This window comes from Tamandua tetradactyla, chromosome 4, assembly GCF_023851605.1.
Source record: "Tamandua tetradactyla isolate mTamTet1 chromosome 4, mTamTet1.pri, whole genome shotgun sequence".
Taxonomy (NCBI): Eukaryota; Metazoa; Chordata; class Mammalia; order Pilosa; family Myrmecophagidae; genus Tamandua; species Tamandua tetradactyla.
In genome coordinates, this window is record NC_135330.1 from 143,164,043 (window position 1) to 143,179,740 (window position 15,698).

General features: G+C 39.3%; 1 protein-coding gene across 3 annotated transcripts in view; it reads right to left on the reverse strand.

Moving 5' to 3' along the window:
• Positions 1-9,172, reverse strand: part of TBC1D4 (TBC1 domain family member 4) — a 245,825-nt gene extending 236,653 nt beyond the window's left edge. Inside the window, exon 1 of one of the 3 annotated variants that reach the window (XM_077158430.1) lies at positions 7,903-9,172. In XM_077158430.1, coding sequence (XP_077014545.1) covers positions 7,903-8,382 — 480 coding nt within the window. In that variant the 5' untranslated portion in view covers positions 8,383-9,172. The remainder of the gene's footprint in view (positions 1-7,902) is intronic. The other 2 variants (XM_077158431.1, XM_077158432.1) reach the window with 2 other exon arrangements.
• Positions 9,173-15,698: the final 6,526 nt, after the last annotated feature.

The window sequence follows — 15,698 nt, forward strand, 5'->3', positions numbered from 1 at the left end:
GTTGGTGCAAACGTGGAATCATACAACCATTTTGAAAACAGTTTGGCTAATTCTAACTAAGTTAACCTACCTTAAGACCCAGTCATTCTACTCTGGGGAGATACCTAAGAGGAATGAGTGAATCTGTCCACAAAGACTTCTATAAGAATATTCATAGCAACTTTATTCCTAATAGGTGAGAACTGGAAACCATCCAAATGCCCACCAACAGGAGAGTGGATGAGCAAATTGTGGCCATCACTTTCCGTAATAGAAATGAACAATCTACTGATACAGGTGACTTTTTGACTCTCAAAAACATTATGTTGAGCAATGGATCAGTCTAGTGTGTGAGCCCATTTATGCAAAATTCAAGAACAGGCAAAACTAATCTAATGGTGATAAAAGTGAAAAGATGGTTACCTCCAAGAGGCTTAGGTATTGACTGGACAGGGACCCAAGGAAGACTTCTAGGGCAATAGAAATGTTGTCTATTGTCATCTGGTTGATGGGTGTGTGGATGCATATGGACATTCATCAAGCAAAAATTCACCAAGCTGTAAATCCAAGATCTGTGCATTTCATTGCAATATAAATTAGTATTTTAGAAAACACTATTAAAATTGTCTTTATCAAAAAAAAAAAAGAATTATGGATGGATATAGAGCAACTGTGCCCAATACCCACCTCACCACTGAACTATATTTATGCCAACAGGCTTTTGCAAGATGCCATGCAGAATAAAATAAAAAAAAGAAAATCTATATATAAATGGTTAACAGTCTTAGAAGGAGCCAGCAGGAAAGGGGCAAGGACCAGAAACTAGATCCTCTTTCAGAAAAGGGAAGACCAGCTTCCACAACTGGGAAGAAACCCAATTAGGAAGATAGTATACAATGTTTTCAAAGTTAGACAACGGCATTGGGTTCTCTTGAAATTGAGTAGTAGGAATCAGGGTGGTCCAACAGAGTAATGGAGGTATCTAAACAGAGATAAAGAGCACGCTACTGAATATGCAGGAGCAAGAAATATTTGGAGAATAGGGAAGGTAATTAGTTTAAGTTCAGGTAAATTCAAGAAATTCTCTCAGGATACACAGCAAATGGCAATTAAATGGCTGAAAGCTAGGCAAGTGGTGGGTCCAAAAAGCTGGCACCAATTAAGGCCTGGTAACAGTTTGCTTATTGATTTGTAAAAGGCTCATGCTATCTTATTCAATACACTATAAAAGGTATATGAAGATACAATTGTGAGTTCAAAATACTACTTGATCTGCTCAACCAGAAGCACTGTGTTTGACCTAGAATCTAAAATCGATAACCTACAAGCAACATAATATTGATAGTACAAGTCTCCATGAGTTCTAATTTTGAGAATTTTAGAAATCCATGTGAAAATTCACAAAACTCATAAAATGAAGACTACTCAAATAATTAAGGGGATCCACAAAAATAAAAACTGGAGCAGTAAATTTAGGATTCTATTTTTAGCAGGAAGATCGCTTTACTTTGAGATCCTATTTCCAAACCCCTACCTCTTGCAAGAAACGCGACCAGGAAGAGATTAGAAATTTTTATAATAATAATGATGATGACTTCCATATCCCTTTAATAAGAATGCATAGTTATGTCAAGATGATCTAAAAGTAAGCTAACGGAAATTTTAATCTCTTATTTTGTTCCTTTTTGTCACACAATCATAGATGGAAACAGATAGCGTCTGGAAGTTTAAACCCAGAGTTTTCCAAATTTGTGTCTTGCTAAGACCCTTTTAAGGATCTGTCACTTAATGTTAACATAATTAATTTAAATATGTTCAAAAAACCTAGATTTAAATGCCTTATGTTTATAGCTCTAGTTTTTAAACAGGATGAAGGCCAAAATACATTTACAAAATAACCACAAACAACTATAAAACCAGTAACATTTACATTAACAATTTAAACGCAGCATGATGAAAGATGTTATTTTCCAAAACAACATGACTATGGCACCAACTGCTGCAGTAGTTTCTTCAAAATACCTATGTTCTACATCCCTTTGTTTTGTTTCTTTTTTTTTTTAACCATTTTTTCTATTTAACTTCTGCAAGACCATACAGCATCAATCAGGTCATTTGGGTTTTAACTAAGTTCAAAACTTACATATTATGCCCATCTCTGTTCTTTTCTCTTTAATTCAAGGTAATTGAGTTAGCACAACTTGGTGCCAATATTGCTTTCTTGTTTCACTGTATTCGTTTTGCAATGAAGGTAAGATGCTTTATTTTTATACTTTATAGTTTTACATTCTAGTAATACATAATATAATTTACTTATGATAACAAATATAGCTTAATACTTTGTGAATTTTATACTTTGTAAAATTTATATACTTTATAATTCAATTAAATATATTCAAGTATATGATTGTCCTTGTTCTCAAATACATGTCATTATTATTTTTTATTCTAAGCAAAAGAGGTTCTAAAGGTTAGGCTCATATAGTTTACTTCACTACTATTTCTGAGGAGACTAAAAAGATAAACCAAAGTTCCACTTTACCAGTCTAACAAACTATATAGGCTTTTTATATAAAAACAAAAGTACAACTGGCATAACTATATTCAAGCTTCCAGTCAGTCTTAATTATATTCACAAACATATGTGGGGATTTTTAATGTAAAAGTAGAAAAAGATGAAACCATAAAAGTTGATAGCATAAAAGTTTATAACACTGACAACCAAAACAAAACTTTCAACAACTGCACTCCAGAGTAGCAGACAGAAGAATAGATAGGCTTTAGAATGTATCTATGAGAATGGAATCTGATTCTCCCATTACAAGCCTGTGACCTTGGGGAAATCATTTATCCTTTGTATGCCTCAATTTTCTTATCTGTAAAATGGGGGAAATACTGGCACCTATGTTACAAGGTTATTGTGAAGATAAAAGGTGATAATCTAGGGAAAGCTCTTAGAACAGTACCTTCACTCAGGAAGAGTTCAATAAATGTTAGCTTTTTAACAAAATTCATTTAAAAGCTAAGCAGAACCATCATCTTACCATCTTATTCACCAAACTGCCAAATTGTCTATTTCTTTTCACCTGATTTTCTTAATAGCCAATATATCAAACACGCTGATATCTTTCTGATTCCTGTCATTTGTCTATGAGGCAAATAACACACCAGATATTTTTGAAAATTCACAAAAATCATTCATTTCCCCAGCAATTCATTCATTCACTTCACATTTATAAAACAACATTTGATTAGGGTATGTCTTACTGAATTCTGTTATTTTCAGGATATAAATAAATAAAGCTTTAATTTTCATAAAAAAGTCAAAATTTCACATTAGGATATATTCCCCAAAAGTGAATTATTTATTCCCTCTGTAGAACTTAAAACTTTTGATTGAATGGTAAAGTTTTCATTTAACATATGGATGATAGCAAAACATTAAGCTAGAAGATTGAGAGTTTTTTAAAGAATCATCTGTGGTCAGATTTTATCTCTTCTCACACTCACCTTGAACTTTCAAGTATGAAATGGATGCAAAAATACCAAGAAAATGGAAGCAGTCACAAAACTAACCAAATAAGCAAGATAATTTAGGGTAGTGGTTGTACCTGGGAACTTGTTAGAAATGCAAATGGTTAGGCCCCATCCCTAAATACTAAACCAGAAACTCTGAGGGTAGGTTCCAGCAATCTGTTTTCACAAGGGCTCCAGCTGACTCTGATAACACTCTCAAGTCTGAGATGCACTATCATACAAATAGTCAAGCTGTGATAGTGAACAGTCTCAAGCTTAATCAAAAAGCTTACTCACGGCTGGGAGGCTCTGGGCATACATTCTCACCTTTCCCCCAAATACCCTGTCTACCCAGACTGTAGTCAAGATTCTACCTTGGAGCAAAGTCAGATTAACCTCTGCCTAAGAACCGGGGAAGGGAAGCCATCAAAAAACGACAAGATGAGACAGTTATCTACCAGTGCAAAATAGTACAAACTACCCGGAAAATACAGAGAAATGTAAATACTGCCAGATTTCTACTTCTCTGGTTTTCTAACTAGTATACTCCCCCAAAGCCACTGACCATCAGTTATCAGGGAGGAGAACTAACAAAGTACCCTGTTGAAATATAATGATAAAAATTAAGTTGCAAAATGGTTATTAGGATAAAACTAAAAACAATTGATATTTTAAGAGGAACAATAAAGCAATAGATTCAAGAAACTTAGAGCTGCAAGGAAGTGGTGTCAAATTCATTTTTTTAATCTTTAAGAACACAATTTGCAATATCTCTTCGAAAGTGCATTCTTCCAAGCTTCAAGAAATATATACATAAAAAAATCAATGGAAATTGTTATAACAACCATGGTTTTGTATTTTAAAAGGTCTCTTGTTCTATAATTATGAAATATAATCACACCATTAAACAGTCTCATGTCAAATGATAATTAACATCTTTAATTGCTAAGAATGCTGATAAACTACAAACAACTCCTGCTTTTTAGTAAAGACAGTGAGACACTACCATAGAGCCACAACCCAATTTATGCTAGTGGGATTTTAAAGAGTATGCAGAGGTAGATGTAGGTTCTTTTCCTAGTTCAAATATCCAAGTTTGGTTGAAATATGGTAGGCTTGTCATTCCTCCCGTGCAAGAATACACAGGCTTAAATAAATGGGTTCCAATAGGTGTTGGCACTTATTGGCCTTGGAACTGGTTTATGAGCTCCTGACCTCCACTTCTCTTTGCACCTGGGAGAAATAGCTCTGTGTTAGGTCATTCTGGCTAGACACACATGCTTAAGTTAACCGACTTACCAGGAAGGTGTGGAACCAGGCATTCCCCACAATAGACCCACGCTAAAAGCACAGAGCTCCCATCTTTGAGGTCACATTTAGATCTATTCCCAAAAAGAGACGTGAATATAGTCTATAAAACATTATCATTATATATATATATAAAAACACAATCCTCCAACTTTGCATTCATCATGAACACAAACTTTGCCATTTAGTCATGATGAGCATAGATCTTAGTTTGCCCTGAATGGGCCAGGTTTATATCTGTTATACTGGTGAAATGCCTATTGGTGCCCCCTTTCATAATGAAAAATGTCCCATATTAAATGATAAATTTTATGGTCATCCTACACATAGGCCCATTCCAGAAAAAGGGCAGGCATGACACAAACCAGAAGCAAGTTTATTTGGGGATACTTACAGGTCTACTGCTCCAAGCTACCTCAAAGACTTAAGAGATTCTTGTAACAGTGACCTTAAAATCCAAGTAAATAATTCTCCACTTCAAACATAGAACTCAGAGCAAAGCAAACAACTGGTCTTCTTCCTTCTGAATTCAAGGATGCCCTGAACATTCCAAAGCCTACTCTGTATGAGGCTGCTGCTGGATGATAGTAAAGTCATGAATTCATCTCTTTAACAACTCCAGCTGCAGAATCAAGACTTCTGTGAGTTTTATTGGCAAATGCTCCAAAAACAAGGCTGGTAACTCTCCCCACTAAAAGAACCATATCAAGTCAATTCAAATGCACAAAAGGACATGTGGCCACAGCACAGAGAGTTCCAATGCTTGCACTCATCCATTCAACAAATGTTTATGTCAGAGATTGAAAGTAACAGTCCGTGGGTCATTGAATCCAACCCTCAGATGTGGTTTTTTGAGCCCACAAGGATTCTTAAATGCTTAAAATATTTGCCAGCACTTTAAAAGTTCTACATAAAAATCCAGATTTCCAGCTTCTCTTGGAAAATCATAAGCTATGGTAACACTGGGTTTGCATTCCGTTAATGCAATTTCCAAGTGGAACTGAGTAGCACCTTGAGAAAGCATCCACTATCCAGCCCTCCACTGTCCACACTCAACCCTCTTCCCAGGCATCTGAATTTATAAACCCTGATTTATGGCTACAGATATCCCTGGAGGAACGGCTTGTGACCCTTCAAATTAATTATCCTCTCTTAAGGATTCTATAGGTTCTGAGCAAATAGGAATTCCATATGTTTGGTCAAGGACTCAACTGGGAAATGGAGATAAGCAGAAAAACTGTTTCTTTCTTTCTCTCTCTATCAGAAAGCAGGGCGTCCCTTTCTCCCACTGGACTAAGTGGGCAAAATGAGCCTAAACATGTTATTATTAAAATAGCGCACTAAGCCTCTGACACCTGAAACTATAATGGAATTAAATAAAAGGGGATGTTTTTAATTGACCAATGAGCCAGGATGGAACTCTACTGCCACTGCTGAGAATTCAAAGTGCCATATCAAACTTTACACTATCAAAGAAAATAGCAATGATATGTCATGTATCAGATTTGAAAAAAAAAGAAATAACTTCAGCATAAGCCATCAAGAATCACAAAACTTGTCTTACACTTCTGGAAAATTTTCCCCAATTACTAAGAAAACCAGAAAATTTTAATATACTAAAGATTGCAATAACTTTCAGACATAAATCAAGAATATGCTACACATATGTGAGAGCAAAAAAAAAATTTTTGAACAAATGAGTATAAGATGAAATTCATTTTAATCAAGGTTAGGAGCTAAAGATAATTTGTATTAAACTCTTTCACCATAAATGTAACAGTGGTCACACAAATTAAAGTTGTTCTCTTCACCATGGGAGTTATGAGTGGTTAGGATATTAAACCACCTTATAAAATAACTGGTGAAATCTAAGACAACGAACTTCAATTCAGCTATAGACATTTTGTGTAAAACTACTGGAAAAACAGGAAGTCTTTCAATGATGGGTATTAGAATTAAGAAAAAAATGAAAGTCTTACTTACAGAAGGTTTTTCTCATCTATTACTAATTTCCCAGCTAGCAAAAGAATCACCAGTGCAACCTGAGACTTTATTTATTTATATTTAGACAACACTATTCTTCCAAAGTACTGTGCAAGCATTAAATAATTAATCATTTTTAAAACAGCATGTGGGGGCTTTTGCTATGGTAAAAATTTCTTTACACATAAAACAACAAAAAAAAATCCTGTCTTAAAGAAACAATCACTGTTATAAGATTAGGCTCCTTTAGCCTTTACGTAAGGACCATACCTATCAAGCAGGTAAAAGTGTTCTGGTAACAGAATACCTCGATTTAGTAAACTACGGAGACACACCATTAAAAAAATTTGGACCTCTACGTAGAAAAACCTCTTCTATGCGTTGAATTTTAATTAACCCAAGTATGTATTGATTCCGTCTACACCGGAGTGTGAGAAAATGTAAACAAAACAAAACAAAACAAAAAACCGAGGAGAAAACAAAAAGAGAAAAAGTCTTATTCTAACTCCACATATATACGCGGAATCGTATTCTGCAGACAACCTGACAATGTCTACCAACTTTTTCCTAAGCTCCCCTTGGAAACAGCCTCCGGGATCCGAGACTCGAAAGTGCTGCCTGCCGCACGGGTTCAGGTGCAGGACTCCAACACCAAAAGCGGGACCTTAGGAACCCAACCCTATCCAGGGTTACACACACACGCACGCACGCACACGCACCCACACACACGGCGAAGACGATCTCGGGTCACACCCCAGACGCGGTGGTCCTCTCGGGACGCGCGCCTCTCCCTGCGCCTCCCTCCCGCGCAACCAACATCTCGGTCCCGGGACCTCTCTCCACCTATCTCCCTCCCTCGTTCCTTCCCTCCCTCGCGTCCTCCTTCCAAGCCCATCCATTCCGGCCGGCCCGTCAGGCTCCGACTGCCTTTCCCGAGCCCAGGTCCGAGGCGCGGGGACAGGCGCGCCCGCCGCGCCACGTGGAGAGCGCGCGCCAACAGCCTGACTACAGTCTACCAGAAAAAGTGCGGTCCCAGTCCCTTCGGCCCTGCTACCCTTCCACCGCGTGCCAGTCCCGCCCCGCGCCCCTCTCCACGTCTCCGGCCCGGGCTCTTGCCTGGTTGGGGTCTGTGGCGCGGAAAACATGGCAGGCCATCTGGGACTCGGGGTCGTCGGGCTGAGCCTTGATCAGGTAGGCAAAATAGGTGAGGTCGTGGCTGTTATGGATGAAGCGCGAGATATGCTGCGCCTTGTGCTCGAAGATGAACACGGAGGGGTTAGGCTGCGCTGCCGCTGGGCTGGTGGCCCCGGAGCGCCCGGCGTCGGGCGCGGGGACGCAGCGCAGAAACGGCGCACTCAGCACCAGGAGCACTTCGCGGGCCGGCGGTGCCCCGCAGCCGCCGGCCTCGGGCTTCTGGCTACGCCGGCGGATCTCGGCCATGAGCCAGGGCAGCATGGGCAGCGTGGTCCTGCGGTCCAGGCAAGATCCACCCACGTACCAGAGACGGAACCGCTTCTCGCCCGGCTTCGCCGGGCCGGGCTCGGGCTCCAAGGGGTGCGGGAAAGGCTCATCCTGAATGCAGCTCGGGGTTTCCATAATTCGCGCTTAGGAAGGGAACCAAGACAGCGCCGCGCCCTCTACTCCAGACTGAGGACAGTTCCGAAATTGTGCCAACTCCTGGACCGGCTCTTGTGCCCGCCTTGGAGCGGCGCGACCACGAACTCGGCGCCTCAGTGACTCTGCCCCATGCGGCACTTACCCCGGTCGGAGGCTCCAGCTGCAGGCACCGAGGCGAACGCCGGGCAGCCGTACTCCAAGGAGAGGGCGGGTTAAAGAGGTATTCTCCTTTCTCTGGCTGGTACCTCAGGGCCGGACTTCCCCCTTCCTTCGCCGCGGGTCCGTTTGGTCGAAGGCCCCACGCCACTGCCTCCCGCCGGAGCCGAACACCGCCTTCTCCAGCGCTGCAGATCCGCTGCGGCCGCCGCTCTCGCCTTGGGCAGGCACTGGGAGGTTGGGCGGGGCAAGGGGTTGTGGGCAGGAGGCGGGGGTGATTTGGGGCGGAGTTGACTCCTTCCAGGGTGACCGACTGTCACCTGGGAAGGTCGGGACTGCCGGGCTGCGGCGCGGTCAGTCCTCGGAAAGAGCCTGCGAAAACTATTCGGATGGAAAATAACAACAACAAACGTGGCCTCCCAGGGGGCCGCTCCTCCTCTAGCCGCCGCTGCCCAACTCGCTGCCCCTCCTCCTACTGTTCCCGTCCCTCCCTCGCTCCTTCCTTCCTTCCCGCTGCTGCTTTACTCCGGCTTGTACCCCGCCTCCCGTCTGGCGGGCGGCGAGCGACGCCTATCAAAGCGTATCTGTGAAATCACCTCTTCCTCCCGCCCCGGCCCCAGCCTGGCCCTGCTCCCCACGCCAGGGGCAGCTCTCCTGCGCCTGGCGCGGGCACTGCCCAGCCCTACTTGGCCTATCCCGACTTTGCCGAGCTCCCTGTCCTCTCCTGGGCGTCTCTGCTGCCCCCTGTAGAGCTGGCCATTCCCAGTGGGGTGCTGGAATTTATTATTATTATTATTATTATTATAGTACTTCTCGGCTTCAACCCCTTCTATAGCTCACATATTAATCTCTGAATTCTCTTTTTTTAATAATCTCACAAAGTACCCGTGTTTTTTTTGTTTTGTTCTGGTTTGGTTTGGTTTAAGATTTTGTTAGAAAGCGAGTCTTTAAGGTAGTATTTTTTTTATGATTTTAAAATAACTTCAAATTTACAAGGACTTATAAAAATAATACAAAAAGAATACATGGAGTACATCGAGCAGGATAATTCATTATTGTGAGGGGCAGTCCTGTACGTGGTAGAATGTTGAGTGGCACCCTGGTCTCTACCCAGTAAGATGCCAAAAGCACCCCCTTCCAGCGTGACAACCAAAAATGTCTCTGGATGTTGCTATATGTCTCCTAGAAGGCAAATTTACCCTGATTAAGAACCAGTGGCCTAAAAGAATGCATATTTTTGCAGCAGATGTTGCTGAATGATGACAATTTAAAAAGCATATTAGGTTTGCACAAAAGAAGTTATCAAGATCACTATTTAAGAATAGACAGTAATTTTTTTTTCAAATCAGAGTAGATATTTTAATGAAAGCAATGGTCCTGCCATTCTTTATTTCTCATAATACAAATTTACAAAAAAAGGATGTTCATTTTAAATTTTGATAATTACACAATTTTTTACAGTTGAATCAAACAATGAATATCTCAGTAACTTTTTAAAGCAACTTCAATGTATGTAGCACCCGTGTTTTTAAAAGAATATTGTGAAAAATGTTTTAAATTCCAGCTTTCACTTTAAAATAAAACATTGCATGAAAAACATGAATATTTCCATCTTTGTATGACCAACCTCTTAAAATATGAAGATATTTTAATTATACATATCCTTGCTGTTCCAAAAAAGTGTTTGAAACTGTTAAAAAATATTCATACATTATAAGAAAATATAGAATAAGAGAAGGAATGGGAGGGAGGAAGAATAGGAAAAATAAAATTAAGCTATGGACAATATCAATACCCAAAATACATATAATTTTCTAGAGGTTGGCCACAAATTTGACTTTGAATTTCCCAGCACCTATTTCAGACAAAATGTGGGCATTTCTCAGCATTTTATATGGAGAAATGCATATTACCAAGGAACTCATTAAAAATGTCCGCAATAATTTAATCATCCTAATCTTAAAATAGAAAGGTAGAGATGAATTCTTTTGTCCATTTTAAGAAATGTGACCCTCAGTCATTCTCTCTTTTTACTTTTACAGCATTATAATTAAGAATTGGATTTAAAGTAAACACAAAATAAATGGGAAAGTTACTGAAAGCTCCTTTTTTCCACAGTGCTTAGAAGAAGAATGAAAACCTTGGCTAAGCATTTTGTCACACATTCTACCATGCTCTGGGACCATTTTCTCCTATTTATATTTTTATTTTTATCCTCCTATTTATGTTTTCTCCTATTTATAGAAGATCAATTTATATAAGATCAAAATAAATAGCCATTTATCCCTGTGCTACATTTCTCGGTACCACCCCCACCTCCATCCCCACCCTGCCATGGCTCACACATAAGCATATATGCTCCAAGAGGGAGACATAATTAATTGCCTAGGTTAAGTCATTTGGTTTAATCCCTCCACCAAATATTTGTGCAAAAGAAAACCATGTCTTTAAAAGCAATGAAAAGTTCTTGGAACATAAACTGAAACCTTCTAGAACCTTATCAGAAACTTTCCTACATGGATTCCATCTCCTTAGCTCACATATCTAAGACCTATAAAAGAAAGAAAAAAACAAATGTATGGGGAAAGTATGGACATCTTGTGGCTTCTACCAAATCAACCACCTTGGGAAGCAGGTGTGAATTTGGAGCTCCAGTAAGCCAATTACTATGGGTATGAGTAAGTGAAGCAGCAAAGAGCAACCTTTCACCTATTGACAGCAAACTTTCACCTATCTTGACAGCCTGTGACTGCTTCCTGCTCTAGAATCCTCCTAGCCCTTTCTTTATAATGTTTCTGTAGTGTTCATCTCAGTTTACACTGATAAACATTATTAATCTTTATTAATATCTGGTCCTCTCCTCTCAAAGCTCTTCCCTTCCCCTTTGAAGTTGGGCCCAGTCATGAAATTTATTTTGCCAGTGAAAATCAGAAGTAGCTTGGGTCATGTTTGAGTAGAAGCTGTTAATTGCCAATAGCTGATGCTAAGGCCCACTCTTACTCTCAAGTCCACTCTTCCCATCCCAGGGTCATCGGGGAGACATGTGCATATGGAAGTGTCTTATAATCAAAGCAGCCCAGACTGCTGAGCCATCATACAGCTGCCCTGAAGAATCTCCCAAACTCACAGCTGACTTCTTGTGATTGAAAGTAAGCTTTTCTTCTTTGAAGCCACTGAGATTGTATAGAGTTGTTTGCTACTGTTCAATAAAATTGTTACATTATAGTATATAATATATCTTATTTTATAATTATTATACATTTTACTTATTACATATATGATTTAGATAGTAAGCTATTAGTCTCTTATGATCATTGTATCACCTATAGAGCATTACATAATTGCATGCACACAAAAAGAGCTCAATTACATATCTGATCATTTGAATTCAGAAAAGATAAAAGGACAAGATAAAAGTAAAAAAATGTTTGATATATATTACACAGACTGTGCAAGTATGTAATATTTACTGAATGGTGGGGCAGTAAATTAACCTGGGATCCCCAATCCTTCCTCTCCCAATCCCACTCATTCCTAAAGAGAACCAAACAATATGCTCATGAAAAGCATATCCAACAACCTGCTAGAAATTCTTCTGAGTAACACTGTAGACACCTCAACCTATGATATCCAAAAGCGAACATGATTTTTTAAACAGTGCTCCTCTATATCCTGTTCGTAATTAATGATATCATCATTAAATAGGAGTTGTACATTCTAGTCAAATCCTAGTTAAAGAGTTTGTACCACATGAGAAATTTTAAAGATCTGGCTTAGGTGATGGTATAATATTTTGGTTTACTGTAGCCACTGAAGCTTATTTCCTTGCTCCCAAGCTTTTGCTCACCCTCTCTCCCATTCTGTGTCCCTTGATATCTCCTATTCTTCCCTGCTTAAAAATCTTTAAAGGATAAATTTCCTAAAGTACAAAGCACCAATCTTTCTAGTCTTATCTCTGCCACTTCCCACATTTCCATTCCCAACCTTACCACCTGCTCTTGACCTTATGGGGCTTCACAAGCTTCTCCACTCTCCCTGGATTGCCCTCTCTTCCTACCACCCCACAACTTGAATTTCCTTCATCCTTCACCCATTCATTCTTCAAGATCCAATTCAAAAGTGAAGATATTTCTCTGAAGATATTTCTCACTTCTCCAGCCAGAATTAGTTGCCTCTCTTTTATGCTTTTGTTTTTATGCATTGTACTATTATAGCTCTTATAATATTCTTTACAGTTATTAAGTGATTGCCTGTCTCTCTCACCATAAAGGAAATATCTTAAATGAAGGGATCATTTGTTTCACGTTGTATTCTCCAGGAGATAGCACAGAACCTGACACTTACTAGGTACTTAAACATTGAATGAGTTAATTGAATTAATAAATGGAAAATCAGAATTTAAAAAAATAAAGATTAAGAGGGAAATTTAATTAACTATCTTCAAGTAAACATACTAAACATTTGAACTAGCAAATTATAAAATACTAAAAAAGAATAGAATACCTTCTTAAAAATATACTAGAGTTCTGGCTAGAGATAGCAAGCAAACCATGATGAATAAAATTTTGAGATATTTACAGGGTTCTTGTTTTCCATTGTTCCTTGTTCTCTGTGACCTTCCCTCAGTCAGGCAGCTAGGCATTCCATCTTCACAGCTTCAGGGAAAGGATGACACAGCAGAATGCAGATAACAAAAGAGTCTGTTCTTAACTTTCATGCATCAAAAGCTAAGAACTGGCAAAGACAGAAGATTTAGAATACGTGATCTAAGAGTCCATTTATCTTACTCAAAACACTAAAAAAGTTTTCCCAACTGGGGAAATTGAGTACAGTAGGGAAATAAGAGGGCTCAGGTTTCCTGGATCTCTAGAGAAGGAGATCTTAGCTAAAGGACAAGATACAGTTAAAAAATGTTTGTTGGATATTATACAGAATATGCCCTAAGCTGAGTCAGTGGAGGAAGCCCTAGAAACCCACATCAGAAGGTAAGCCCTGTGCTACCCTTTCCCAGGAATGACCCAGAAATGCTGCAAGAACTCAGCATTTTCCCCATGTCCATCTTGGAGAGAAAGCAGAAACGGAAGGGGTATGCAGACATAAGGCCTAAAACTGCCCCTGAAAAGTACCGTGTACTGAGGAGAAGAACATACAGACAAGCCAGAGACAGAAAACTGAAAGGGTCTTACCATCAGAGTGAGGAGGACAAGGCCTTGACTACACTGAGTGCTGTACTGGCTTAACCTACTAAGATATTTAGTCCAGAATGACCGCTATACACGTCTAGTGATCATCCAATCCAGCATGAAGCTGAAAGGCATAACACTCCAGGAGGAAATTAAAAAGAAAAAAAAAAAAGCACATGTTTGTTCTTGGGCAGGATAGAGGAAGATGATGTAGAATAAATAATATAATTAAATTCTAAATTGGCTTGATTTAAATTGGCCCGATATAGAAGGACATCCCCCCATTCACAGTCCAAATATATAAAAATGATAGGTAAATAGGAAAAAAATATTAAATAACTGACTATGAAAATAAGAAAGAGAAATTTCCAGAAATGAAGTTAATCCAAAACAAAAGTGGTAGCTGAAACCAATGACTCATGTTGAAACCAGAAATAGGCCTAAGTAGCTAGGGACCTTCTTTTAATTTCCATGGGGGAGTAGACATGAAGTTATAGTCTAATAGAAGTTGGGAGCTAAAATTTAGTTCTTTGATTAGAGCCAGGAGCCCCTGAACACCTCATCTACAACACAGAGCAAAAGAATTTCATCAACCATCATGGGAAAGCAGGGAAGAAACTGCCACCCTTAAGAAATGGAAATATCCTGCACCACACTCAAGACACAGTCCAAATTAACATTATATGCATAGTGGGAGAAAATAAAGTTCAGAAAATAACAAAAATAGCACTGAACTAGTGAAAACAGGTCTCTCTGGGCTTATACACAAACCAGTCTCCAGAGGATCTCTGCTCTATTTTCTACTGTGTCGGTCACATTCTTAGACAACTATGAGGACTAGACCACAAAGTTTGGTATGGGTTAAATATTGGCAGGAATGTTCACTTCGAATTGTTTAAGGTCAGTGATACACACCCCAGAGGGGTGTCTAAAATCACATTCAAGTTCTACTACATTTTTAAGAGTTTCTTCCTTTATTGGCGTGCCACCTCCAAGAGTATTTTCAAAGGTGACCTTCATTTGGTGAAGTTTTTGAAGGCTTGTATGCCTGCGTATATCTTTATTTTGACATATCATTTAAATATAATTAAGCTGGATATAAAAATCTATTTTTGAAGTTCTTCAACTTCAACACTATGGAAATAAGTTATAAGGGAAAAGGAGGCCTAAAAGCTTAGTAAAGTGTTCCAACTCAAGACCAAAGAACACTCCTTGCAAGGAGTTACCCATGAAGTTAATTAGGGACTTATCAACAGAACAAAATTTTTCCTGATGGTGGCCAGGTGACTTCCATTTAGGAAGTCAGTGTTACCCAAAAAAGACAGAGAGAAGTGTGCCACAGGAACACCTTATAAAGGTTTAGGTTCACAGGGTGTGACAATGGGGTTTCAGTAGGAGCTTATGAGACTTGATTCAGGGAGGAGTTTTAAAGACATTCTTGTTGACCCTTAATGTCTGTCCCAGTCATGTCGATGGCTGTGTGCAGTGACTTGTTCTCATAATAGAGGAGGGTGCAGGGTCAGACCCTGGGTCCTCACAGATAGTTTACTGTGACCTAAATAAGAAATCCTAATGGCTCCCTCTCCCCGACAAATAACTAAGTATCCAGATCTAAAGTTTTAGATTCCTGTTTTGCAAGGCATGGTCTACAGACCAACAACATTGGTATCAACCAGGAGCTTGTTAGAAATACAGAATTTTAGATCTACTCCCACTCTAACCCCCAAACTTCAGAAAGGATCTGTATTTTAATAAGATCATCAGGTGATGAAACACAAATTAAAGTTTGAGGAGCACTTCTCTAAAGGATAACATCAAGTACTAGGCAAGGAGAGAGTTAGGAGGAGGCAAGCACATGCTGAATTTCTAATCTTTTTCAAAGAAGTCATGGAGATTGATAAGCTTAAGAAATTGGTAGGGAAATAAACATATGTATGATCTTAATAAATGTTCTTG